The 26,248-nt window shown below is 52.7% G+C and overlaps 2 protein-coding genes across 8 annotated transcripts in view; both read left to right on the plus strand.

Moving 5' to 3' along the window:
* LRP5 (LDL receptor related protein 5) overlaps positions 1-9,009 on the plus strand; it is a 109,098-nt gene extending 100,089 nt beyond the window's left edge. For 2 of the 3 annotated variants that reach the window (XM_082845372.1, XM_082845373.1), the window contains exons 20-23: positions 291-527; positions 794-933; positions 6,878-6,975; positions 8,614-9,009. In XM_082845372.1, coding sequence (XP_082701498.1) covers positions 291-527; positions 794-933; positions 6,878-6,975; positions 8,614-8,875 — 737 coding nt within the window. In that variant the 3' untranslated portion in view covers positions 8,876-9,009. The remainder of the gene's footprint in view (positions 1-290; positions 528-793; positions 934-6,877; positions 6,976-8,613) is intronic. The other variant, XM_082845374.1, reaches the window with a different exon arrangement.
* Positions 9,010-16,389: 7,380 nt separating this feature from the next.
* The window catches only part of PPP6R3 (protein phosphatase 6 regulatory subunit 3), a 126,619-nt gene continuing 116,760 nt past the window's right edge, over positions 16,390-26,248 (plus strand). For 2 of the 5 annotated variants that reach the window (XM_082845387.1, XM_082845388.1), the window contains exons 1-2: positions 16,424-16,494; positions 17,273-17,346. The gene's annotated coding sequence lies outside the window, so the exon portion shown is untranslated. Of the gene's footprint in view, positions 16,495-16,920; positions 17,347-26,248 lie in introns of those variants that run through there. The other 3 variants (XM_082845386.1, XM_082845390.1, XM_082845389.1) reach the window with 3 other exon arrangements.

Below are 26,248 nucleotides of genomic sequence, written 5' to 3' on the forward strand. Positions count from 1 at the left end.
TCAGCTGGACTAGGGACGTGGACGTGGGAGGACCCAGCGCCTGCTTCCAGCCCAGAAGCTCCGGGTCAGGGGCATGAATAGGAGGCTGCTTCGGAGGAGTCGCTGCTGAGGGGCCGGGGGCCGTGGCAGAGCTGAGTCAGGCCGAGGAGGGGGAGAAGGTGCTGCGGCTCCATCGGCGGGTGCTGGGCCGGGGCGGGAGCCGCCCGCCAGGGCACACAGCGCCTGCCCCGCAGGAGGCCCGCTCCCTTTGGGTTAACGTCCGCTGTCGCTTCCTGCCCGTGCTCTGGCAGAAATCACCAAGCTGCCCTCGGACGACGGCCCGGCCCACAGCAGCGCCATCGGGCCGGTTATCGGCATCATCCTCTCGCTCTTCATCATGGGCGGGGTCTACTTTGTGTGCCAGCGCGTGGTGTGTCAGCGCTACGCCGGGGCCAACGGGCCCTTCCCGCATGAGTACGTCAGTGGGACCCCCCACGTGCCCCTCAATTTCATCGCCCCGGGCGGCTCCCAGCACGGTCCCTTCACAGGTGAGGACCCTGGGCGGCGGTGCGGAGGCACACAGGGCGGGATATGGGGCGAGTGGATCAGGAATGCTCTTTGGACTTGACCTGAGATGTTCTCGTGGGGTGTGTCCTGAGTCGTCCCCCGGGGACGGCTGGGCGGGGACACATCTCTCATAGGGCTTCCGCACCTGAACCTGGGTCTCCCGGGCAGCGGGGCTGGGGAGAGTGCGCCGTGTGCGTGGGGCGCCCCTGCCCCTAACTGGCCTCGTTCCCCCACCCCCTCCCCGCAGGCATTTCGTGCAGCAAGTCCATGATGAGCTCCGTGAGCCTGATGGGGGGCCGAGCCGGGGTGCCCCTCTATGACCGGAACCACGTCACCGGGGCCTCGTCCAGCAGCTCATCCAGCACTAAGGCCACGCTGTACCCGCCGGTGAGTAGGGGCAGGACGCCGCCTGGCCAGCTCAGGGTCCCCCCGCCCACCAGGGGCAGGCACGTCCTGTGACCTCAGGATTTCGAGAATTACTTGCTGTTCCACCACTTAGAATGGTGGGTGCGTTCACCTTTCTCCCCGTCCTGACCTGTAGTTTTTCTCTCCAGCATCATTTTCTGTTCAGAAAAGAGTGCTTCCTGTTCCTTGTGGATAACCTGGAAGCCACATAAGATTCTAAAAAGTGGGAGTCTCACCCATAATCCCACCTCCCGGGGTTGCCGTTGGGCGTTTCCCTGTCTGGGTGGCCGTCTGGTTCCTCGGGCCCGCCCCATCGGCAGGGCCTGTCCGGATGGACGCAAGCTTCCCCTCAGCGTCCCCGCCAGAAGCACTCTATTTTCCCGCCCACAGCCTTGCTGGTTCCCAGAAAATAGCCGGATGGTTTTCTAAGGACAGGCACTCCTGGGGTGACTGTCGTGGCTGAAATGCTCCCTGGAGCTTCCGGCAGCCTGAGTGGGGTGACGGGCTGGCCCTAGGCCGAGCCACACCCTAGAACGAAATGACTCTACAGAGGGTGAAGGGCCAAAGCCTCCAGTATCCCAGCCCCACACCAGGATCCCGAGGGGGACCCTCTCCTCGAGGCTGGAAAAGACCCCCATTTCCAAAGCGTGGCCCCAGGGTAACTGGGGCAAGCGTGATGCACGGATGTGAACCTGGTGTTACATATCAGGGTCTGACTTGATATGGTTCTGTGCTTTATAATTCTCCAAAACCTGACTTCCTGTGACGGTAGGCTCTTCTGACGTGAAGACAGCCCCTTGAGCTTTCTCTGGGGGGTCGCCAGTGAGCCCCACCCACCAGGGCTGGGCCTTCCTGCCCTTCTGGGTGTCCCCCGTATCCGGGGTGTTGCCCCTCCTTATCACACCTGACCTGGCAGGACCAAGGAGTGGGGGGCAGCAGGGTCATTATCTTGGGTTCAGACTCCTCCCCACCATACCTCTTGTCCTTCCTGCTGCTACTGTCACCTGGCTTTCAGATGTCCCATGTAACCAGCTGAAAGCACCAGGAACCCGTGTAAGACTGAGCTTACCCCAGGACAGCCCCCTGGACCCCCCCATGCAGGCAGCAGGATGCTCGGGAAACTGGCTTCTCCATCCACAGCCCCTGCTGGGAGCTGGGGAGATCTTATGTGACAGCAAGAGATGACACTGACCACCAGCAATCTTTTTCAGCGGCTTTATTGAGATATAATTCACATACCCTCCGATCCACCCACGCACTTACAGTGTACAGGTCGGTGGTTTCTAGTATATTCAGAGTTGTGCAGTCATCACCATTGTTAAATGTAGAACATTTCATCATCCCAGAAAGAAACCCTGCACGGAGCCAGCTATGTAAAAATTAACTACATTAGTTTGAATCAGTAATATATGTTCGTGGTACAGAATTCAAAGGGCACAGTGAAAGGAGGGCCCAGCCCTGCTCAGGAGCTCACCCCTCCCCCGGAGGCACATCCTGTGGTGAGTTTATCGTGTGTCCTCCCAGAGGAAGTCTGTACATAAGCGAGTATACAAGAGTATGAACTTTATTTTCCCAACAAAGAGAGTAATTTTTTTTTTTTTGGAGATAATTGTAGATGTATATGCAGTTGTAAGAAATAATACAGAGAGGTCCTAACTCCCTTTCACCAATTTTCCCCAGTGGTAACATCTTACATAACTATGGTTGTCTCAGCCCATTCATGCTGCTCTAACGAAAATACCATAGATTGGGCAGCTTAAACTACACACATTTATTTCTCACAGTTCTGGAGGCTGGGAAACTCAAGCTCAAGGTTCTGGCAGGTTTGGGCCCGGTCCCTGGTTCATAGTAGTTGTCTTCCCCACTTCCTTTTCTTTCTTTCCTTCTTTCTTTTCTTTCTTTCTCACTGCGAGGCTTGTAGCATCTCAGTCCCCTGACCAGGGATTGAACCCGGGGCCATGGCAGTGAAAGCCTGGAATCCTAACCACTAGGCCACCAGGGAACTCCCTGTAGTGGCCGTCTTATCTGTATATGGTGGAAGGGGTGAGGGGGCTCTCTGGGGTCGCTTCCTTAAGGGCACTGATTCCATTTATGAGGGCTCCACCCTCGTGACTTAATCACATCCCCAAAGCCCCACCTCCTAATACCATCATGTTGGGAATTAGGTTTCAACATATGAATTTGTGGGGACACAAATAGTCAGTCTATAGCAATAGTACAGTAGCCTAATCAGGACATTGATATGATACACTTTGACTTTATTCACAGTTCACCAGTTTTATATATGCACTTTTAAGACAACTTTTATCTATCTATACCTATCTATAGCTATCTATCTGTGTATCTATGTATCTATGTATCTAGCAACTCTAGGTTCACAGCAAAATTGGGAGGAGGGTAGGGAGGTTTCCCAAATCCCCCTTCCTCCCCCTTTATCAACATCCCCCACCAGAGTGGGGTACTCGTTACAGTCCATGAATCTACACGTCACCATCACCCAGAGTCCATGGTTTACATCTTGAGTTCGCTCTTGGTGGGGTAGTATTCTGTGGGTTTGGACAAACGTGTAATGACTTGTATCCACCATTTTAGTCTCATACAGAGCAGTTTCATATGTACTTTTTAAAACCTGCATGATAGCATCTGAAGGTAATGACAGCTCCTCTCTGAGCCTTGCTTTTTGCTACCAAGGATCAGTGAAAGCTGGCCTTTACCCAGCACTTCTGAGGAATACACTCTTCGTGTGCTGTTGTCACCCCGACTCCAGAAGGGGGCGCTATCAGCCTCCTATTTGGCAGATGAGGCCAAGGAACTGAGTGGTGATTACCCGCCCCCCTCCTCCCTGGGGCCATTCTGTCCAAGCTGACCACTCCCCTACCCTGCCTCTCCTGCACCCTGAAGTTTGTTTTGCTTCTCGGGCAGAGCTGTCCCCCTCTTGGTGACTGGAGAGTGCCCTTTTTTGGGGTGCGGCTGGGCCCACACCAGTGGGTGTCCAGTCATTCCCAGAATCTCGTTACCCTAACAGTGATGCCCGGAACTCCTGCGGTTTCCTCATTTCCCCTCCTGGGTAGGGGCCAGCAGGAAGATGCCCTGCAGCTAAGGCTGAGCATCGGTCATCTTGACCTTTCTTGCCAAGGGTCCCTCACAAGGGGACAGTCCATCTTCCCGCTAGCAGAGGGCCACACCGGCACGACCGTCCCTCTCAAACACACTCTCGTCAGGTCCAGTTTAGGGTAAAAATGGTATAGTGGTGTAATTTAGATTTATATTTCTCTTATTACGTATGATGTCAAAGATCTTTTTGTATGTTTAATAACCTTTGTAGTTTTATTTTCTCAGATGGATGCGTTTATGTCCTTTTTCTATTGGGTTGTTGGTATTTTTAAAATTTATTTGTAAGGGTTCTTTATATAGAGATATATTAAGAAAGTTAGCCTGGGATAAGGGTTGAAAATATTTTTCCTAGTTTTCTGTCTTTTGATTTGGTTTATGTTGTGTTTTGCCATTTATACAATGAAATTATTCATCTTTTATGGGAGCTTGGGGGGTTTTTGGTCATACCCAGAAAGGCTTTCCCTTCTTGTAAAAATGTTTCTTTCCATGCTCTCTTTCTTAATGTTCTCAAGGTTTCGTGTTTGTATTATTTTTTTTTCTAACTTTTGGTTGCGTCGGGTCTTCACTGCTGCACACAGGCTTTCTCTAGTTGCAGTGGGCGGGGGCTGCTCTTCATCTCGGTGCACAGGCTTCTCATTGCGGTGGCTTCTCTTTGCGGAGCACGGGCTCTAGGTACGCGGGCTCAGTCGCTGTGGCACGTGGGCTCAGTAGTTGTGGCTCGCGGGTTCTAGAGCACAGGCTCAGTAGTTGTGGCTCACGGGCTTAGTTGCTCCACGGCATGTGGGATCTTCCCAGACCAGGGCTCGAACCTGTGTCCCCTGCATTGGCAGGCAGATTCTTAACCACTGCGCCACCAGGGAAGTCCCTTGTGTTTGTATTTAATTTTGATTCTCCTGGAATCAAATTTAACTTTGATTCTCCTGGAATGTAATTAGGTGTACTGAGTGAGGCTGGAGGCATCCGACTTTATTTCTGTGCTGATGGCTACCAGGCGGCCTTTAGGGAATTCCCTGGTGGTGCAGTGGTTAAGAATCCGAGCTCCCACTGCAGGGGGCACAGGTTCAATCCCTGGATGGGGAACTAAGATCCCGCATGCCAAGCAGTGCAGCCAAAAGAGAGAAAAAAAAAAAAAATTGGCCTTTATTAGTCGAGGTCCAATCAGGAGACGGAAGTCACATGGTGATTTGAAGAGAGAAAGTTCAAATATACAGAATCATTATCAGGGATTAGAATTGCAGGGAATTGGCCAGTGAGAGGTAAAGAGAACTCTTCAGAACGCAGGAAAAGCAGATGATCTGAGCGGGGAAGAGCCCCTAGCCCCCACGCACCAGGTGACCGAGAAGTCGCCGAGGTGCTGCACCAGCAGAACTTGCTAGAAATATGCCCATTGTAGTATTGGGGAGACTTCTTCCTTGACCTTCACCTCCCCAGCACCCTGCGGGAAGTAGCACCGACAGCAGCAGGGGAGGGGACTTGGGCAGGATCCCAGAGTTCTCCTTGGAGGCAGCAGTGAAGAGAAGCCAGGTCCAGTCAGGTTCATGGGCAGATGCGGAAATAGGAGCGCAAGGGCCTGGGGTGTGGGAGCCGCTGTGGGAGGCCCTTTCTGCTGGGCTTCCCTGCCTGGTTTCTGCTCTCTGAACACCACCCTCTTCCCCCAGGCGTGCCTTCCTAGCTTTGGGGTCACACCCCGAGGAAGCCGCAGGCTGGCTATCTGGGCTGAAGAGGGCCCTCCCCCACAGAATAAGGAGAGGGGTCCGTGCCAGTTCCTGACGGGGAGGGGAGGGGTCTGGGCACGTCCTGTAGGTGACTCACCTAGTGTCAGGACAGCCTTGGGAAGCGGGTCTCCTTAGCCCCATTTTAGGAATGAGGGTCCTGAGGCCTCAAGAGGTGAAGTCCCTCACCAGGGAGCAGCTGGGAGGTGATAAAACAGGTCTCAACCCACATCTGCCGAAGCGGGGGTGGGGGGGGGGTGTTGGCGAGGGAAGGCCGTGCCCTTTCCATCGCCCCAGGGACCTGGGGGAATTCAGTCCCTCAGGGCACTCAGACTCCCAGGTCTGGCTGTGCCCCTGGCAGGGACAGCTCAGAGGAGGGGCGGGGGGCACAGGCAGTGATGGTTGCTGGGGAAGGTGCAGACCCCGCGGGTGTCTGGCCCCCAGGTTCCTCTGTCCCTCTTGTGGGGCTGGTCACGTGCCGCCTGGCTCTTGAGGGCGCGTTCCTGGGGAAGAGTTGTGTACTTATTATCACAGTTTGGGGCCAATATAGTCCCTTGAGAATGGGGCGCCCCTTCCTCATTTGCTGAGAGGGTGGGGAGGGCGGGCAGCAGGGCTGTGGCCCCTCCTTCCGTGTGGTGGTGCGTGTGCCTTGTCAGGGTTCAGGCTGGGATGTGGGTCCCCTGAATGTTAGGAGTAAGGAATGAATTATAGAGATTAGACTTTGCACCACGTGGGAGGAGATGGGGGAGTAAAAGACCAAAGAGGGGAGTTGACAGAAAAGCCCCTGAGGAACCTCGGGAGGCACTCAGTGGCGTGGGGACACGCCCGGGCCTGCAGGGACCCTTCCCTGCTGGTGGCACGGTGCAGAGGGGGCTTGTGTCGGGGTCCTGAGTGCGCAGCCGAGCTCCCGGGCCTGGGGTCACCACTGATCAGCGGGCCGGGCTGTCCCCCTGCTCGTGCCCACCCTCGGGCCACAGCTGCCCCTTCCCGTCCCCAGACCAGGAGGGGCCCTGGGAGGAGGGCAGCTGGTTGGGGGTGGCCGGTGGGCGGTGGGGACCGCCGGCTCCGGGGCCCGTGTGACCTTGCTTGGCTCCCCTCAGATCCTGAACCCGCCGCCGTCCCCCGCCACGGACCCCTCCTTGTACAACGTGGACGTGTTCTACCCTTCCAGCATTCCCGCCACCGCCAGGCCGTACAGGTAACGGAGCCCCCGCGCCCCGCGGTACCGGGCCTGGTCCCCATTTCCTGCGGGAGAAAGCGCGGAGGGTCGGGGAGCCGGTGGGCGTGCTGAGTTCAGAAACCATCCTGAGCCCACGGTTGGCAGCCCTGGGGGTGTTTTGTAAGCCGGGCCACACGTGGCCTTGAATGACGCCCACAGGGGTCTCCACCGCAGCCGGCCGCGTCCCCCGGAGGGCTCTGCGCTCTGTGCCTGAATCCAGCGCTGGGACCCCGGTGGGGCGCCACCCCTTGGTACCTCGGCTGGCCCTTGATGGGGCGATCCTTCCCCCTCACCCACTGCGAGGGCCTGCTTGGGCCCCGGGCCTGCTCAGCTCCGACCCCGCACTCCCAGCTGTCCCTTTAGGGGTCGCACGACCCCCTCCTTGGTGGGGAGCGGCCAGCTGGAGAGCGTTGAGGAGATACGGGATCCGGGTTTGCTGGCCTGTGGCCAGGGGCGGGTCGGAGCCAGGGTGGGCGAGGTGAACCTGCTGACCTTCACCCGATGGTCTCAGCCGACAGGGCCCGCCCACCAGGTGCGCTGGGGCCCCCGCCCCCACCCCCAGGCGAGCTACCTGATGGGGCAGGTGGAGGGTCGGCCCCGCCAGGCTCGCCCCCTGTGTAGAGAGCAGGGCTTGGGGGTGGCGGAGGCCCTTGGTCCTCCCGGAGCGGCGGACCCTCCGAGCGCGGCACCGCCTGCCACCTGGTGGCCGTTTGGGGAACTCCGGGGCCTGGCCGGGGAGCTGGGCAGCCGTGCAGATTCCGGGGAGGCCCAGCCGTTTACTGGGTCACTGCCCTGTTCAAGAACCTGCGGGGGCTCCCCAGTGCCTCATTGTCACCGTGTATCCCCAGAGCTGTCACCACACCAGCCAGGCCAGGCCCCTCAGCCTCCAGTCTACTGCATGCTTTGCTCCTTCTGCCCTGGTTTTGGTCCGTCTCCAAGACCTCTGCCTCCCCACTGTCTGTGGGCGTTCCCTCTTGCTCCCAGGGCTCCACGAGGCACATCCTGCTGCTGCACCTTCCTCAGTGTAGGCGCCCCTCTGGTGCTGGCCCCACCTTCCCGCCCGCTGTGAGCCCCACTGTGGCTCTTAAACACACCACGATCCCCACCTTGGACTCGGGCCAAAGGGCGATGTCACGGGGGACGGTCGGGAGGCATCTCTGGGATCAAGATGGGAGGCCAGCTGGTCTCCAGTATTTACAGTAATGGTAGAAGGGGGAACGGTCGTTGACCACGTTCTCGTGTCAGATGCTGTTTCTAGCACGTTCCAGGCAGAATCTCATTTTAATCCTCACAAGCTCCTTTGAAATGGATACTGTTTCATCTTCCCCATTGTGTCAATGAGAAACTGAAGCTCAGAGAGGTTAAGTTGCCCAAGGTCAGCCAGGTAGGCTCTGGAGGCCTCGTTCCCCGTAAAGGTGACCTTGGCCTCGGGCTGCAGTCCTTGTCAGGGCCTGGGCTTGGCAGCCTGCAGGGTAGGTGCCAGTGCGCCCACTTTAAAGGTGGCAATATTGAGGCTCAGAGAGGCCACATAGCCAGGGGGCCCAAGTGCCCAAAGGTGGACGTGCATGTGGGCCAATCTGAACCCAGGTCCCCTTTCCCTTGCTGTATCCCCTCCAGACCCTACATCATCCGTGGCATGGCGCCCCCTACGACGCCCTGCAGCACAGACGTGTGTGACAGTGACTACAGCGCCAGCCGCTGGAAGGCCAGCAAGTACTACCTGGATTTGAACTCGGACTCAGACCCCTACCCGCCTCCGCCCACACCCCACAGCCAGTACCTGTCGGCGGAGGACAGCTGCCCACCATCGCCCGCCACAGAGAGGAGCTATTTCCACCTCTTCCCGCCCCCTCCATCCCCCTGCACGGACTCGTCCTGACCTCGGCCGGGCCACCCTGGCCTCTCTCTGCCCCTGTAAATAGTTTTAAATATGAACAAAGAAAAAATTATATTTTATGATTTAAAAAATAAATATAGTTGGGATTTTAAAAACATGAGAAATGTGAACAGTGATGGGGGGTGGGCAGGGTGGGGAAAACTTTGTACAATGGAGAAAATATTTATAAACCTAATTTTTTAAAACATCATTGCCATTCTTTCATGCCGTGTGTGTTGGAGCTGAGTGTCCCCACGGAGTGAACGCTGACCTCTGGCCCTCCCTGGACAGCTGTCGGAGTCGTGCACTTGTCCTGGGCATGGGCGTCTTGCCATCAGGTTCCCACAGGGAGGGGTGAGACCTCTGGGCAGAGGCCTGCGGGCGGGTCAGCTCCGTGGATGCCTGACTCGTGCACGACCTGATGCTTGATTTCATGCTCTGCTGTTGCCGTCCCGAAATTCTAAATAATTTTGAAGACCGAGGCCCTGCATTTTCATTTCGCATTGGGCTCTGCAGGTTACATACCTGGGCTTTGGGCTGTTCCTGGCTGTTCCTTGCTACTGTGTGACCTGTGCGTGCCGGCCCAGGGCCGCTGCTGCCCGTCAGGACAGTGCTGGGGTGGGGTGGGGGGGCGGAGGAACCTACCCGGTGGTCCAGTGGTTAAGACTTCACCTCCTTCTGCAGGGGGCGCGGGTTCGATCCCTTAGCTCAGGGAGCTAAGATACCACGTGCCTCGCGGCCAAAACACCAAAACCTAAAACAGAAGCATATTGTAGTAGGTTCAATAAAGACTTTAAAAAAATGGTCCACATCAAAAAAATCTTTGGAAAAAAACAGTGCTGGGGGGACACTTCCCTGGTGGTCCAGTACCTGGGACTCGGCGCTTTCCCCGCCAAGGGCCTGGGTTCAAGCTGCGGTTGGGGGCCAAAAAGAGACAGTGCTGGGGGCCCTGCCATCCGCGCTGACCCCAGTGGATGGCGCTGCCGGGCCACACTTGCCCTGGGTTGGGTAGGGAGCCCCCCAGGCCTCCTGCTCTCTGGGCCCCCACAGTGTCCGTATCTGCAGATGGGCTGTGGAGAGCCTGGTCCTCACAGAGGCCTGCCCTGTGCCCACCCGGCTGGTACTGGAGGAGACATGGGTCAGGCCTGGTCCCTGCGCCTGGGGGTCCCCGGTCTGTGGAAGCAGCGGTGTGTCTTGAGGAGGCTGGGCTGTTCTGCGGCCAGGCAGGAAGAACCACACTCGCAGGGCTGGGAGGAAGGAAAATGCAGCAGCCAGGAAGGGCCTGACTGCCCCACCCCCACCCCCACCCCCACCGGAACGTCGGCGGGAGGTCAGGGCGGGCAGAGTGCTGGTGTGCCCAGCACTCGGGAATCAAACCACAAAGAGCCAGAAGACGTGCCTCCCCACACGACCCTGAGATTGCACCCTTGAGCCCTGAGGCCTGGAGTGCCGAGGTGACAGCAGAGGGAGGGGAGTCTGGTGGGATGAGGAGGGCTGTGGCCCCGAGGGCTCCCAGGCTGTTGGGCCAGGGGACACAGCTGGGGATGGGCCTGGGGTCCTGGGACAGACCTTTGAGGAGTAGCCTCCCCTGACTCCTGATTGCCCAGGAGATTGCCCGGGAGTTCCCTGAGATCTGAGATCGTGGGTCAGCGTCGGCGGTGACAGAAACAGGTGGGCTTGCCGGTGCCGCAGATGCTGGGGATGGGCCGCCTGCCGTCGGTGCAAAGTAACAGTGAGCATGGACAGCCCGCCCTGAGTGCCGAGCCGGGGCCAGCTGTGCCACCCCTGGTGGGGAGCTACACTCAAGTCCCCTTTGTAGACCGCAGGGGGCAGATCCGCCTCTGCCTGAAAAGCTTCATTTCTTATCTGCTCCATCCAGCCGCCCCGCCCGTCTGTCAAGGAAGGGCACCATCCGCACCCCCCCCCCCCCCGCCCCGGGGCTACAGTAAGGCTTCCATGAGATCAGCCTTACTCAGTTGGGGCCTGGCAAGTAGCAGGTTCTCCGTGAGTGGGAGAGGTGACATACTTGCCCAAGGTCACAGCGCTAAGGACCAGCAGAGCTAGAGTGCACCCGGCCCCCGGGCCCAAGGCAGCAGCTCCTGCCCACAGAGCTGCCTGCGGGAGGAAGCTCAGGGCTCGGAGCACTTAGGCCCCCTCACTCTCAGGTGCTCATTAAAGCACCAGTACTGATGCAGGCAGCCAGTGGGGCAGCGGGGGGCGGCTGCATCATGGGGGAGAACTCCCACCCCCCAACTCTCCTGCCCGGTCAGCCATCCAGTCTGCTCGGGAAGCCAGGGATCTAGCCCAGGGTGGGGCAGCGGTGGCCGGGCCGCTGCTCCCTGGTGGCCTATGTGCTCTGGGAGGAAGTCCTCCCCTCCCTCTCCTGCAGGCCCCGGATAGAGCCATTGCATGGCCGGGGGCCAGAGGGTCAACCCACTGGCCTCCTACTATAGGTCAAGTAAATCTATCAGCCTTTATTAAGTGGCTACTGTGTGCAGAGCTCTGCACTTAAGTCACATGCTGGGGCCCCAGAGAGCAGTGAGATGTGACCCCCTCCCTTAAAGGTGCTCAAAACCTAGTAACAGAGGCAGTTTCCAAAGCTGTGGGGAAAGCACAGTGTTATATCCTGGGAAGACAAGGAGGGCTTCCTGGAGGAGGTGATGTCTAATCTGTCTCTCAAGTATGGGGGTGAAGTTAACGGGCTTATTTCATTTAAACTTCACAACAGCCCAGCTAAGTCAATGGTATCCCCAGCTTGTAGTGGAGGAAACCAAGGCTCGGGGAAAAAGAAGTAAAGCCAGAATTTTTTTCATTCATTTGTTCAATCCTTCCTTTATCCAATAAACATTACCATCTGGCTACTGGGTGCTGCTCAATGTGGCCAAAAGGGCTTCTAGTTTCCCTTTAAACCCTCTCAGCTCTGCGGTGACACCCACTGCTCCCCAAGTCTCTGCCATCCCTTACTGAGCCCTGCGGGGTTTCCCTCATGTGATGGCCCCCTCCCCACCAACCCCATCAGACGGGATCCATTTGTTCATCTCGGCCGGCCTCCAACCCCAGGACGGGAGTGGGAGCTCCTCCCTGCCTGAGGTCCAGACCCCCCTGGGTCTACAGCTGCCCTGGGCAGCTGAACCAAATCCATGTGCCCATATCTGGGGCACGTCCACTGTCAGGCAGGACGCTGGGGAACCAGGATGTGGGCAGTGCAGAAGCTTCTGTCCCTGAGAAGCCTGGGTGGTTGTGAAGCTGGGTGGGCTTGGATCCCACTTGGCCCCTGTTCCTTCTCCAGAGCCACTCAGCTGGCGCTTCTAGCACTGGGACCCCCTTGTTGGACCACACCCTCTGATGATGGAGCTGGGGTCCCACCAAGGAACACCCAAAGGCCATCTTCTCTTTTCTTTCCCTGCAAGCTCGATGGTGGCCTTAATTATTAGCAACCCTAGTGGTTCCCCTTTCTATCACCAGTCCTTTGGTGGGAAGGGAAATACTCACCTCCCCCCACAACCCAGACTGAATCTTAACGCAGTGAAGAAAAGGAAAAGAAACAGAGTTAAATTTCCATGTTAAAATGGGCCTACCCTTCATATCCCCCTAGATTTCCTCACTGGCCCCTTCTCTCCAGCCTCAACACATCCTAACCTGACCCAGCAACCACCCAGCACCAGCTCTGGCCCTTCCAGAGCATGTCCTCTGCCAGGGAAACCCCACTCCAGCCCTCAGATCAGGACTGAGCCTTGGTGACCTAGCAGAAGGAAAGACAATGGTGGTCTCTGTTCTCAAGGAAAGCTCATCCAATTTAAAGCCTTTTCTTTGTCCTGAGCTGGTCTTTCCTATCTGAGTGTATGTGTGTGTGCGGTAAAACGTCCTTTCTTTTAGGAAATCACAGTAATAGTAAATAGTATTTTTTTAAAATCACTACTTGATAGAATTAAGATCTGACAGCTCTGTGTCTGTTCCTCAAGGTTAAGCAGTCATAGCTGGGTGATGGGCATACGTGTGCTCACTAATACTTTTCTCTCTACTGTTGAGTATGTGTGAAATTTTTCATATAATTTTTTTAAAAGTCTAGATGGGTTGAAAATTGAAATATTAAAAATTAAATTACAAAGGGATTAGGGAGAAAAAGACGAAGGTGGCAATTTGAGAAATCTAGAAGTTTTATGATGGTGAGGCCACTGCAGAGCTTTTGAAGTCACTCTCCTCCTTAAAGCCTGTCAATGGCTCCCCATGGTCCTCAGGAGATACGCTCAACTCAGATGCCTCCTCCTCCAGGAAGTTCTCCCTGACTTCAACCCTTCTGGTTAGGCTAGGAGCTTATCATAATTGGAGACTTTGGGTGCCCACTTATGTTGGACGAGGTACTGCGTTATTTCTTTCTTTTTAATATTTATTTATTTGGCTGCGCCAGGTCTTAGTTGAGGCACCTGGGATCTTCCTTGCGGCATGTGGGATCTTTAGCTGCGGCGTGCAGGATCTAGTTCCCTGACAAGGGATTGAACCTGGGCCCCCTGCATTGCGAGTGTGGAGCCTTAACCACTGGACCACCAGGGAAGTCCCTGCATTATTTCCTTTAATTATAGTGCACATGGCTCTGTGACCCACCTCAGTCTGGGATGGAGGAGCCTGAAGCAGATACTGGCAAGTCCTTTGATGATGAATGAGTAAAGGGATGCACGGATCAGTGGGTGGCTGGGCCACCTCCTCCCCAGGAGGGCAGGTGCCAGCCCTGGCTGCCCCCTCCTGCCCACACACTCAGAGGTGTCCCTCTGAGGCACCGCCCCCTGTCATCAACAACACGGACTTGTGCCGGAGGACCAGAACTGGGACACGGACAGGCAAGAGAGAGACCAGATTGAATAGGATGAAGGCTTTGTGCTGGATTACTTGGAAAGGACAGGCAGGAGATAGGTAGGCTTAAGACTTCCTCACCAGACAAAAGGTAGCCATTGGAAGAACAAGGCGGGCCCAGCTGCAGGGAAGGGTCACACGAAAGAGCATTGTCAGAGCATCGGTCAGTCAGAAAGACCAGGAGGTCTTTAAAAAGAATTTGTAATGAAATTAACAATGAATTACTGAGCATCTACTGTGTGCTAAGTACTAGGTACTGTAGTACAGCAGTGAATAAAACAAAACCTAACCTCAAGAAGCTTTTAGTCCAATGGATCTAGAAACAGAAAGTTCAGTTTTCAGTCCTGCTCAGGAGCACAGGGTTCATCTCATATTTAATGTTATTTAAAGCATCACATTGTACAGAGTGCTTTTACTGTCCCGGGGTTCCCTGCAGCCCCTCCCCTGCTCCTAGGTCCAGTCGCTAGGCACTGCCCCTCTGGTCCTGTGCTACTGCTATAGCACAGCCTTGCTGCTCTGAATCCAAGCAATCCTTTCTAAAGTACGGCCAGCCCTGAATTCGCCCTTCTGTTGCTCCGAAGCTTTTCCTGGCCCTCGCTGTCTGAGGATGAACCCCAAGTTCCTCTGTGTATCCTCCAAAGCTGCTATGAGTCCCTCCCATTGTTTTCCCCCCAGACCTGTGATCTCCACGACCTGGTCCTCCAACAGTTGTGCCTCCCCCAACCATGCTTCTGCAGTTCCCTCTGCTGGGTATGCCTGCCTCTGCCCCACCCCGGACTATCTGTATGTATGTCCCTCTCCCTAACCCTCCGCACCAAGCATGTCTTCTGAACTGGTTTCAATCTTGACTGTGTTCTTCACTAGCTGTGTGGCTTGGGCAAGGCTCTGAGCCTCTTCCGAACAGTAGAATCAAGGCAAGTAACATCTGCCCTTGGTTGCTGCCTTCCTAGAGGCCCAGCGCCCTTCAGGGCATGGACACAGGCGGGGAGGTATTATCACCAGCACTTTACAGATGAGACCTGGAGATTCAGAGGGGCACTGACCACCCAGCCAAGGTCACTCAGCCAATACGGGTGTCTAATGCTTTCTGGGTCTCAGTTAACTAACATGTAATGTTGGGATGATGAACTCCTTCTAGATTCTGCTTCTAGCCACAGGCTCGCTGAAAAGGGTGAGCTGGGGCAGAGGCATGTTTGCACCAGAGACCCAGCTCCCCAGGTGCTGGGGTTGACCCAGTTCAAGCTGAGCTCCATTCTCCCTGCCCTTTGGCACGGGGGCTCAGAGAGTCTGAGTCAGGGAGGTGGAGGGCCAGCTGGGGCAGGTGCATAGGGGTGCAGCGGGACGCTGAGCATTGGGAAGGCAGCCCAGGGGCCAACTCCAATGGTCCTGCCATCCCGCTACCCCCAGGGGCCAACTCTGTCACTTTTCTCAGGCCTGGCCTCTGGGAGACAGCCCGGGGAAGCCCCGCAGTGAGCCTGCCTCCTGTCGTTGAGGTGGAGTGGTCATCTCTGACCAAGCCAGTGCCCCAGGGAAACCTGCCATTCTCCCTGCACGGGGTCCTCTTTACGACTCCAGGCCCGGCACCCATCTGAGCATTGGGACTGTGGGTTTCCCCCGGGGCGTCACCTCTCCCACCACAACCCAACCTGCTCCAAAGCCCCATCCTGGGGTCTCAGGTCTCTCTCCCTGCCACCCAGACCTAGGCCCACGGTTCTGTTCTCCCTGTCCCGTGGGTGAAAATGTAACCTGCTCAGGAAGACCCCGACCACTCTGCGGTCTGCTTTACTTACCTGGTGTTGCCCAGGTGGAGTCTGACGTCTCCCACAGACGTCAAAGCCGGGACCGTCTGCTCCCTGCGCACCCCCGCAGGCTGGGCACAGACCAAGTGCCCGCTAGATTCTAAGAAGCTCCTGCGTAAATCCTTCCGCGAGGCAAAACGAAGACCTCCGCCTCCCTCACGGAACTGGGCGCACAAATTGGGACACCTGGCCCCTCACTTTGCCCCTGTACCTCCTGGTACTGTCGCCGCCTTTGAGAACAAAGTGACCATCATCGACGGGCGACCCCTCAACCTTTATAAAATTCAACCGTGGAGAATGCGGGCGTCGATCCCGCTACCTCTCACATGCTAAGCGAGCGCTCTACCATTTGAGCTAATTCCCCAGCTCGAAAACACTTCCGCCGCCGAAACACATTGTGGCTCACGTCATCACCCGTTTCCTCCAGGCCCTCCGACCCGCCTGCCCGCCGGTCTCGCTACCCCATTGGTTCTCTTGCAGCTCCCAGAGCTAGGGCCATGATTGGTTTGGCTCAATTTAGTTTTAAAAAGCATTGGCGATCGGATTGGTGGTCCGAAGCGTCCGTCAAGCGGAGGCCCTGCTGTTGCTACGGCGTAGGGGGACCCAGCCAGGTTTCTCTCGGTTTCTGATTTGTTTCTCCAGACTCCGGGGTCCTAGAGGTTCCGGATCCGTCAAGTCCATGGGAAAAGAATGCGCCCCTCGCACTTGACGGACGGGGTCTGCGAGCCAATCGGAGTGGGTGCAACGGGGCAGCAGTGTGACCCAATAGGTTGCAGGGGGAGGGAGAGGGAGGCCAATGAGCGTGGAGCCGGGGGCGGGGGCAGGGCCTTGATTGGTCGCGAGGCGGCCGGAGGGAGGGCGGGGGGAACTCAAGGCCTCCTTGATACGTCCGCCATTTTGGGCGCTTCGCTGATGGTGTCGGTGAGCGCGTTTCCCGCCTGAGCGCAACTAGCGGCGAGTCGCGGGCACCTCCAGGTAATGGGGGGAGGGGGCGGCGGAGCGGACCGCGGCGCGGGGTGCGCGGGGTGCGCGGCGCGTGGGCGGCGGCGGGGCCCCTCAGCCCGGCCTCGGCGGCTCGGGGAGGGAGCGTCCCGGCCCCCTCCCCTCCCCCCCGGAATTCGCCGCTGGGCGGCCGGGGAGGCGCGGCGCCCGGGCTCCCCGGCTCGTCCCCGCCCGCGCCTGTCAGCCGCTTGCTCCCCCGCCGCAGGCCGCGGGGGCCCCGCCGGGCCGGGCGGCTGGGTGGGTCGCGGGCCGGGCGGCGAACTTTGAGCCCGCGTTGACGTCCGCGGCCTGGCGCGGCGGCCGGGCGGCCGGGCGCGCCCCTAACCCGGCCGGGCCCCGCTCCGCTCCGGCCTTCCCGCCCCGAGCGCCGTCCGCTGCCCGCGGGCCCCGGAGCGCGGAGCGTGTCAAGTTGAGGCGGCGGCTCGCCGGAGACTCGCGAAGGCCATTGTTGGACGCGGTTCTCCGGGAAACAAGTTCTGTGGGTTTCTGCTCCTTCGCCGTAGAGTCATCGGGATACGCAGAGCCCGGCTCGGAGCGTTTAAACCTCCTTCCGAGCGATTTGCTAACTCCGGTGTTGCGACTCCAGCGCAGACCTGGTCGCGAAAGCCTCCCTGGCGCAAATGCACTAGGGGGGTGGTCCTTCTTTCGGCCGCAAGTACCTCCCTCTTAAAGAAACCCTCTCGCCGTTCCCTCGGAGGGGCTTCCTCCCGGTCCTACTTGCCCTGATCACAACTTGGACTCTTGGTTGTAGGTGGACGGAATGAGTCCTTGGATGTACCTGTGTGTCCTGACGTTTCAACCTCGGAGCTTCGTGTAATTTTCTCGGTACTTCACCATTTTCTCTGTGGGTCGGATAGAACTTTATGTTTTGTTTTTCTGGGAGGGGCGCTTGGGAGTTGTTTCCTTTCATCCTCACAGCACTTAATGTTAATGTGGCTGTTTTGTTAATGTGGAGTTGAATGCGATTATGTCCTCAAGGTCACGTTGTAGGTAGGCAGCAAGTGGGAAAGAGACTCCAGATTTCCAGCCACTGGAAGGTCTCCTAAGCGGTGGTAGTGGGGGAGCTTTCTTTGCTCTCGGGTTAGACTGCCTGGTTTCAGGTCTCAGCTTCACCACTTTCTAGCCCTGTGACCTTGGGCAGGTTACCCAAACTCCCTGCTCCTTCTGTGATACGGGAATAGCAGCAGCGTCTCCCTCCTTAAGTTTGTCGGGAGGAAAGGAGTTAATACGTGTAAAGAAGCTAGAAACGGTGCCTGGCGCGAGGAATACGCTGAGTAATTAGTGGCCATTATTAATTTAAATTTGATTTTTAAATGTTTAGATACTATTAGGAAGTCACATGAGTGTTTAAGTCCTGGCTTTTGGTGTCTGTCTTTAGAAAGCTCTGTGTGTTTAAGAGTCATTTGGCCTGAGAACCACCCAGGAGAAGGGGTGGTTGAAGATTGATTAAATTACAAACGTTTTTTGGAGTAATTAGTGGTGGTGCCTCGGAATGGTTTAAGAGATGGTTAAATAAAGAAAAGGCCATCGGGAGCTCAAGTCGGATTCTGTTCCTACCGTACTTTTTGGATACTACGTATTGAGTGTGATTGGCCGCCAATAATTCTAGAGTTTCTTAGTGTACTCCTGGGTTCTTACTGAGATTTGAAAGGTTGCTGTGTATTGAGATACACTTCAGTGAAGATAATTTGGGAAATAGCTGTTGTCCTGGATGGATGTTTTGCATTTCAGTGTGTTTGATCAGAGTCTAGAATATCTAACAAAATGCCACGCACTCACTCACACGTATACTCACAGTCTTCTGATTCTTGCCCCGTGCTCTTCGCCTGGTACTTGAAACCATGCCTGCCTTTCCGCTGGAATTACTCGCTTGGGCCTTGGCTTGCTTCGTTGCACTTGGGGAAGTGTTATTTTGATAGACTTGGTCTTAAGTACAGATGAGCATCTCGCTGGTGTAACTTACTGAGGAACAGGAAGAAGATTGTTTTAGATTAGAAAACTAGCTTTTGTGTAAAGTATAGCAAAACAAAAACTTGCTGGTTTCAATTAACTGCTTGGGAATTTGAGAATCAGACCATAACTGGACAGAAAATGAATAGTGATAAAATTAAGGCTTGACTGGGTGACGTTTGCTTAGCCTCTTTAAAGTAAATTTTTGCATTGATTTGGTACAAAGATAATGTGCTTGTTACAGATGAGACATCTTCCTTAAAACAGTATTGGTCAGGATTGGAATTTAGTTTGCTTCTTTGATAAACTTGTATCTTGGGGTTTTATATTTTGGATATTTGAGAGGCAGCCTGAGTGTGTATATTGGTCTAAAATTTTACAATGTTTTATTACCCTTAAGAATGATAGCGAAGTTCTTCTAACCGTCTGCTCAGCTAAAACTCAGCTCTGAGTTTATTTCATAAAAAGCACAAGAGGCTGTGGTTGCTCCTCCTCATAAGTCAAGACCTGAGCCCTGGTGTGAGCCGAGGATTCGCTGCTTTTTCTTAGGTGAGATGGATAGAAAAAAATAGACCTGGCCTCTTGGCTTTAAAAAGCTTTCTTATCTCTCCTTTCTTAAGAGAACCTCAAATGGTTGGTTTTTGATTTACTCTAGATCAGTGGTTCTCAACTGGAGGATGATTTTGCCCCAAAGAAACATTTGGCAATGTCTGGAGACGTTTTTGCTTGTCACATCTGTGGGGTTGGGCAGTGTACTAATGACTTCTAGAGGGTAGAGACCAGGGATGCTGCTAAACATCCTATGATGCACAAGATGGCAACCCTCTCCCCCCAATAAAAAATTATCCAGCCCCAAATATCAGTGGTGCTGAGGTTGAGAAACCCTGCTCTAGATAGATGGCCTAATCTGGCCTGCATTGGAATCATTTGGGATACTTTTTAAGACCATGGGTGATGAACTCCACCTCTAGAAATGTGTGGTGAGAGTGAGAATATGTTTTTAAAAGCTCCTCAAGTAGCACTGAAGTGCAGCTAGTTTTTGGAACCACTCTTCTAGACCGCAGATTTTAGGGACTGCTTGTGGGTCAAGGAATTCTTTGTGTCATCTGTGAGCTCTACCTATACCTAGATCCTACCTTGGACATTACTTAGTGGGGAAAGATGGTGTACGTACGTTATTTTCAGGTGCTGAACTTTAAAGGAGACTGAAATTAAAAAAAAATTTTTTAAGTGAATTTATTTTATAAAATAATTGAGAAACTGTTTTTTTTTTCTGTTGCTTCATGAGAATCTATTGCCAAAGCTGAAACTTAGTGCTGTCAGGTGTTTAGGATTGTTTGTGCCTATGCTAAATAACCTTATCCTACTGTGATTTTTGAGTTTTGTATCTTTTGCCCTCATCCTGTCAGTCAGCTGTCAGTTCTGTTTTTAGATGCCAGCTTCATCATTATCTTTTTTTTTTTTTTTTTTTAAATGAAAGCCTATTTCCAGAGAGTTAGCCCTGGATTGATTTGCCAATTCTGCCCTTTGAAGGCAAGAGAGAGGCAAACTCTATGCTTATTGTTTAACACAGTGACCCTTGCTTGCTAGCAAAGGGGGATTGCCTGTGCCCTGGACTCTGACCCAAGTGGGTGAGTGTTTTTCCTCCTGGGGAGGTGAGGTACAGTAGAAGAGAGACCGGCAGAGATGCTTTTCTCACACACACTTAGAATATGCATGATCTAGTTTATTGAGTGGAAAAATGTTAGTATAAAAATTGTACAGATTTTTACCAACCAAATGTTAAAATCTCGACATATAAAAGGGAGGAGATCAGGGAGGCACTTTCTAATCCTTCATCCTGAAATCAGGCCTGTGGCTATGCTGAGAATGACAAGTGACCACTCCTCCTGTCTGCTTCTTCTAGTCGTCATTTATTTGGTCAGCAAATATATTGAATCCTTACCCTGTCAGGAACTGTATTAGGGATTCAGTCATGAACAGGCATTTAAGACTTGCAGTCTATGGGGAGAGGCAGCATTGACAAAAGAGATGTCCTTTTGGCTGTGAGGCCAGGGAACACAGCTTGTTAGACTTGTATGTGGTGTAAATAGCAGACTCTTAATGAGAGGCCCTAGAGACTTGAGAGGAAAGAGCTTGTGTCTGCTGGTTGGGTGGTTGAGATTGCCAGAAGTCTCTTGCCAAAAAATAAAATAGTTACACCTTTGTTTCTCATAGGTATTGAATAGTTACTTCCACTTTCCTCCTTGGTTTGGTGTGTCTAAGCAGTGCCACTCTTCCCACGCTGGTGAAGCTGCTTTGCAGTGACAAATAGGATTGACCTATATTGTCTTTTGCTCCATAGATGTTGGTTGCAACATCTTGATCAAACTTGAAACACTGACTGTTCCCATACTGATCAGAGGCTTGGTGTAGGTTCATGCTAAACATCTTGAGCATCCTTGAAATCCATGGTGCTTCCAGTGGGAATGGGTTTTTTCCTGCTGCAGTCTGGATCGAGGTTGACTGTAGATTTGACTTTGACTTTGGCTTACATTTAGTTGCCACGGAAACCCCCTTTCCTTCTCCCTCCCCCTTTATTTTTCTTTACTGGGAGGGGAGAGAGAGTTACTAGTCAATGCCCAGTTTCAGGTTTTGAATGATTATGAACTGACATCTGGGTACCAGGTAGATTGGCTAGACAGTAAAGAAGCAAGTAAAAGGGAATCTTGGCAGTACTCGAAAGGCTTCTTAACCTTAAAAAGGGCATTTTTGTGTCACAGACTTTGCAAAGGTCTGGGGTTACTCTGAGTAGAGGAGGTTTACTACTTACTTCTCACTTCTGCTGGCTAGTGTTGATCTGTTTTATTAAGTATTAGTGAAGACTACACAATCGACTGATTTTATACAAATAAAGTTTGATAGGTTTTGAGCATCTTTTTACTGATATAAGGAGACTCTGATTTTGTACTTCTCAACAACTCTGGAGAAAACTAGGGTATTATTAATTCCAGAATATCTTACAGCGGGAGTATGTATTGACTTGGAATGGTTTGTGTACACCAGATGCTGACTGCCCTGAAATATGGTGGCCCAAAGGAAAGATGAATGAGATTGTTTTTTGAAACATTAGGCAGCCGAACTAAAAAGGCGGCAATAAATAAATAAATAAGTAAAAGCAAGCAAGCCTGCAGAAGTAAAAGTATGACTGAATGTTGAGTCAGACTTGGAGAAAGCCGTGTGGATTGCTAGTGGGAGCCTGGAGTTCCCTGGACCTGGATGTAAATCTGAACAATAATGCTGGTGTCAATAGTAATGCGACACACTGACAAGGAGAGAAAGGGGAGCTTGCCTGAGAATGCATGGCCCTCTGAGACCCTGTCAGGGTGAGTAGGCAGCAGTTACACTAGCCACTAAGGCACACTCCGGGGTGGCCTCCTCTATCCCATAAGGCTTAGTGTAGTCAGTAGGCATTGGCTGGACCTTGGTGAAATCTGGGCCTTCAGTCCCCAGATGAGGCAGTGGTGCGAGGAACATTGACAAGTATTGACTCGAGTGGCTGTTTGGGGCTTCCTTTCATGAGAATCATGGTTTTGGAGGTCACTGATTATTAGAGAAAGATTTAGGTCATTCTGGAAAATCACCTGTAGGCAGCAGAGAAATCTCAGTTCCTGGGTGATTCCTTAGGGTTTCGGTGGCCCCAGTAGACCGTAATTTCAAGTGTCATTTGTTTCAACAATAACATCATAGCTGGAACTCACGGCGAGTTAAGAATAAACACAACATTGTAAATCAACTATACTCCAATAAAAATTTAAAGAAAAACGAATAAATGGTAACTTCTGAGTTGGTGTTTTGTTTGTTGTTGTTGTTTGTTTTTTAGTGGTAGTACATATCTGTTTTTGTCATTGTAGTAGATGAGGGAGTGTAGTGTCTCCTGGTTTACTTTTGTTGACTTAGAGATACATAGGGTTTCTGTTGCCTCTGGATAGTGGGCAGGTCACATCTGCCTCTGTTGCCTGTGATGAGACCCAATCCCTTCTGATTAAACAATACTCTTTGAATCACCCCCTTCCCCCCTTTCCACTGTGGACCTCTCATCCTTCATTTATTATACTCTTAGATGGATACAGTAGCTATGTATTTGGCACCTATCATAGGGATAGTATTTTAAGCTAAGGAAGTTTTCACAGATTAATATCTGTTCTCTGTTCTCAATTCAGAGTGTCTTGTGGAGGTCAAGAGTGCACAGGACCTAAAATAGCTGACTTTGAGTTCTGGCTTCCACAGTCTTCCAGCTGTGTAATCATAATGTTAGATGACATCTCTGTTCCTTTGTTTCCTGTTTGTGAAATGAATATTAAATATAAACGAACTAGCACAATGCCTAGTACACAGTAATATTTGTTTTAATATTACTGTTATTAGTCTTCTTCCTAATAACAGTAGAAATAAGTTCAGAGATGACTAATATAAGCTTCAGTGAAATGCCCTGAAAAAGTGAGATGGAGTATTATGGCATCATAGAGGACCTTCGAGGTCTAACTAGCTGCCTGGGGAAGTATAGGATGATGGCGAAGTGGGTGAGGGCAGGTTGTAGAGTTCGGTGGTAGTGTTGTTGTTGTCTTCCTTTTCCCCCCAAATTTGGATTATGTTATATAGATTTTATTTGCTAAAATGTGATAATATTTTCTTACTGGGGTGGGAGTAGAGATCATAAATTTGAGGTTTTGCACTTTGCTTTCTAAAATATTCATCTTTAAAATCTCTCTGGTGCTTTAAGACAGTATAAAAATCCCGTTTGCTTTGGAATCCCTCGTGTTATATGGAACCATATTTTTTCAGTGTACTGTGCTCTTGGAGATAATCACACGTCTTGAAGGATCAATGTTTTGTTTTCGTTTTTAACTTTTATTTATTTATTTGACCGTGCCACGAGGCATGTGGGATCTAGTTCCCTAACCAGGGATCGAACCCGTGCCCCCCGCAGTGGAAGCTCGTAGTCTTAACCACTGGACCGCCAGGGAAGTCCTTGAGAGATCAGTGTTTTTTAACAGAAGATTGGCTCTTTTAAATTTTGTTTTCAGTTTCTTTTCAAATTTCACATTATAACCAGACAACTCTTTTCTGTAAAGGGCCAGTCAGTAAATATGTTAGGCTTTGCTGGCTATATGGTCTCTGTAACTACTCGATTCTGCTGCTGTGGTGTAAAAGCAGCCACAGTCAACATGAAACACATGAAGGTGGCTGTCTTCTAGTAGAGTCTTATTTACAAAAACAGGTGGTGGGCTGGATTTGACCTGTCTTGCTCTAACCTGTTCTTTGTTTCAATTTTTAATGAGATCATATGTTCAAGGAGTATATGTCAGCATGTGTACAGATATTAAATGTTAAAACTACCAGTTGTGCACCCACTGACCAGCTTAAGAAATGGAATGTTGCCACTACCTTTGGCTTCCTGTATGACCTCCCCGACCACTCCTACCTCTTCTGACCTCCCCAAAGCAAGGGCTGACCTGCATGTATCATTTTCTCGATTTACTTTATGGTGTTACCATCTGTGAATGTATCCTTATATAATATAACTTAATTTTTGCATGTCTTTATATAAATGGAATCATTTTGTTCTGTAATTCCCCCCTCCCCTCTTACTGTTTTTGAGACTCATTTATTCAGATGTTTGAGTACTTATGTCTTAGGCGATAAAACATACGTTCTGATGCTGGCTGTATTAGCAGTGAGCAAAGAAGACATTGTCCCTGTCCTCTGGAACTTACATGTTGGTGGAGAAAGACAGTTAAAGACAGAAAGTCAAAGACACGGTAGTCATGTGGTGATACAGCTGGGAGCAAAGTCAAGCCAGGTGGGTGGGGGCTGTTTGCAGATTGAAATAAGGTGGTCAGGAGGGGCCTTCCTGAGACCTCTGAACACAGGAGGTGAGGCAGGGAGCCACGTGGCTCCGGGTGGGGGTGGGGGTGGGGTAAGGGGAGTCTCACAGGCAGAGTCCAGTGCACGTGAGGTGCTAAGAAGGGTTGTACCTGTTGTGTTGGAGGGACAGTAGAGAGCCAGGCTGGAGGGAGAGTGGCAGGAGAGAAAGTCGGGGTGGGGGGGGCGGTGGTGGGGTGGGGGTGGGGTGGGGTGGGGGCGGGAGCCAGTCACACAGGCAGTTGGGATTTTGTCTGTTTCTCTGAATGAGATGGGAAGTATTGTAGTGTTTTGAGCAGGGGTGTGATATGAGATCTGATTTATGTTTTTAAAAGGTTCCCCTGAAACCGTGTTAAGAATAGCTGCCCCTCTGCTGCCCAGGATCCAACAAAACAATAATGGCAGCTTGGACTGATGGGGCACAGGGGTGGAAGTGAGGAGTGGTTGGATTCTGGGTGCATCTTGAAGGTCGGGCCAACAGGCTTTGTTGACAGATTGAATATAGCTGAGAGAACGGAGTGAAGGTGATACCGACCAGGGGTTTTTGCTTGCGGTCAAGGTGGTGGGAGGTGCAGGTTTGGAAGTAAGATCAAGAGCTGGGGTCTGGGCCTGTTGCATTTGTGACCGTCTTCGTTCGAGAGCCGACTGGAGCCACGTAGGGTTACGGCGTTCGGAGTTGAGGGGAGAGGTCTGGGCTGAGGATAGACATGTGAGAGTCCTCAGTGTTTTCATGACACTTAAAAGTCCTGATGTTGAGTGAGCGCACTGATGAATGAGGGCCGAGGCAGCAAGGAAAATGGGGACAGGCAGGCTCCCAGGTAGAGGAGAACCAGGTGGTCCTTGCATCTTTGAAGATGGGGGAGGTGTCGTCAAGGGGGAGGGAGTGAGAACCCACGCCCAGTGCTCCTGCTGTGCCCTCAGGTGAAATGAGGGCCCAGACTTGTCCTCTGGCTTTGGTGGCACATGAGTCACTGATGGCCTTGACAAGAGCAGTCCCCACACGGTGGTGCAGGAAGAGCCTGGAAGGGAGGGTTCACGAGGGATTGAGAGAAGAGGAGGGCAAGTGGAGAAAGCCCTTTTGTGGGCACTTGGCGCCGTGCTAAAGGGAGAGTTGGGGCCCTGAGAAAGTTTGGTTGAGATGGCCGAAATTACAGCATTTTTGTACTGTTCGTGGGAAATGGTTCTGTACAGAATGAACACCTTGATGAAGCGGGAGAGGGCACATTTGCTGGGAATGGGCCCACGTGGAGCACCCGTATACTCTTCCTTGGTGAGATGAGGGAGAGCATAGTAGGGGAGCTGGCATGGTGGGAGCAGGGCCGTTTTCTTCTTTCTTTTTCTCTCCGTGAAATAGGAGGATTTGTCAGTAAAAATGAGGGTGAGTAGGGGCCGGTGGGGTGTGACGAGAGAGGAGAAGGTATGCAGTATTCTATGGGAAGATCAGAATGTGAATGGACTAGCCATGTGGAATGGCCTCCTGAGGGGAGCCGTCCTTAGTTTGAAGTGAAAAAAGCAGTTGTGTTCTTTTTCCTGGGAGCAGAGTAGGCAGTGTTGCAGTTGTGGTTTACCCAGGCAAAAGTGGCAAAGCAAGAGAAGTGATTGTAATGGTGAGGTATGGACTTGAAGCTGGGAGGTGAGGGAAGTGAGACCATGCAGATAACGAGTTTTGTCTACATTGATGTGTGTAGCTATAGTTTATTCCTTTTCACTTCTGTGTTCTATTTCAGACTGAATATCTCATTTTATTCTCTGTCCTATCATTGTAGGATAGGATTGTTTCCACTAAAGAAACAACGAGGCTTTGAACAAGTGCAAAAGCATTTTTCCAAGGTATGAAGCCTTGGAGAGAACTAGAATTGCAGGGTAGTGGGGG

Source organism: Leucopleurus acutus, assembly GCF_964270905.1.
Source record: "Leucopleurus acutus genome assembly, chromosome: 8".
In the NCBI taxonomy this organism is placed as follows: domain Eukaryota; kingdom Metazoa; phylum Chordata; class Mammalia; order Artiodactyla; family Delphinidae; genus Leucopleurus; species Leucopleurus acutus.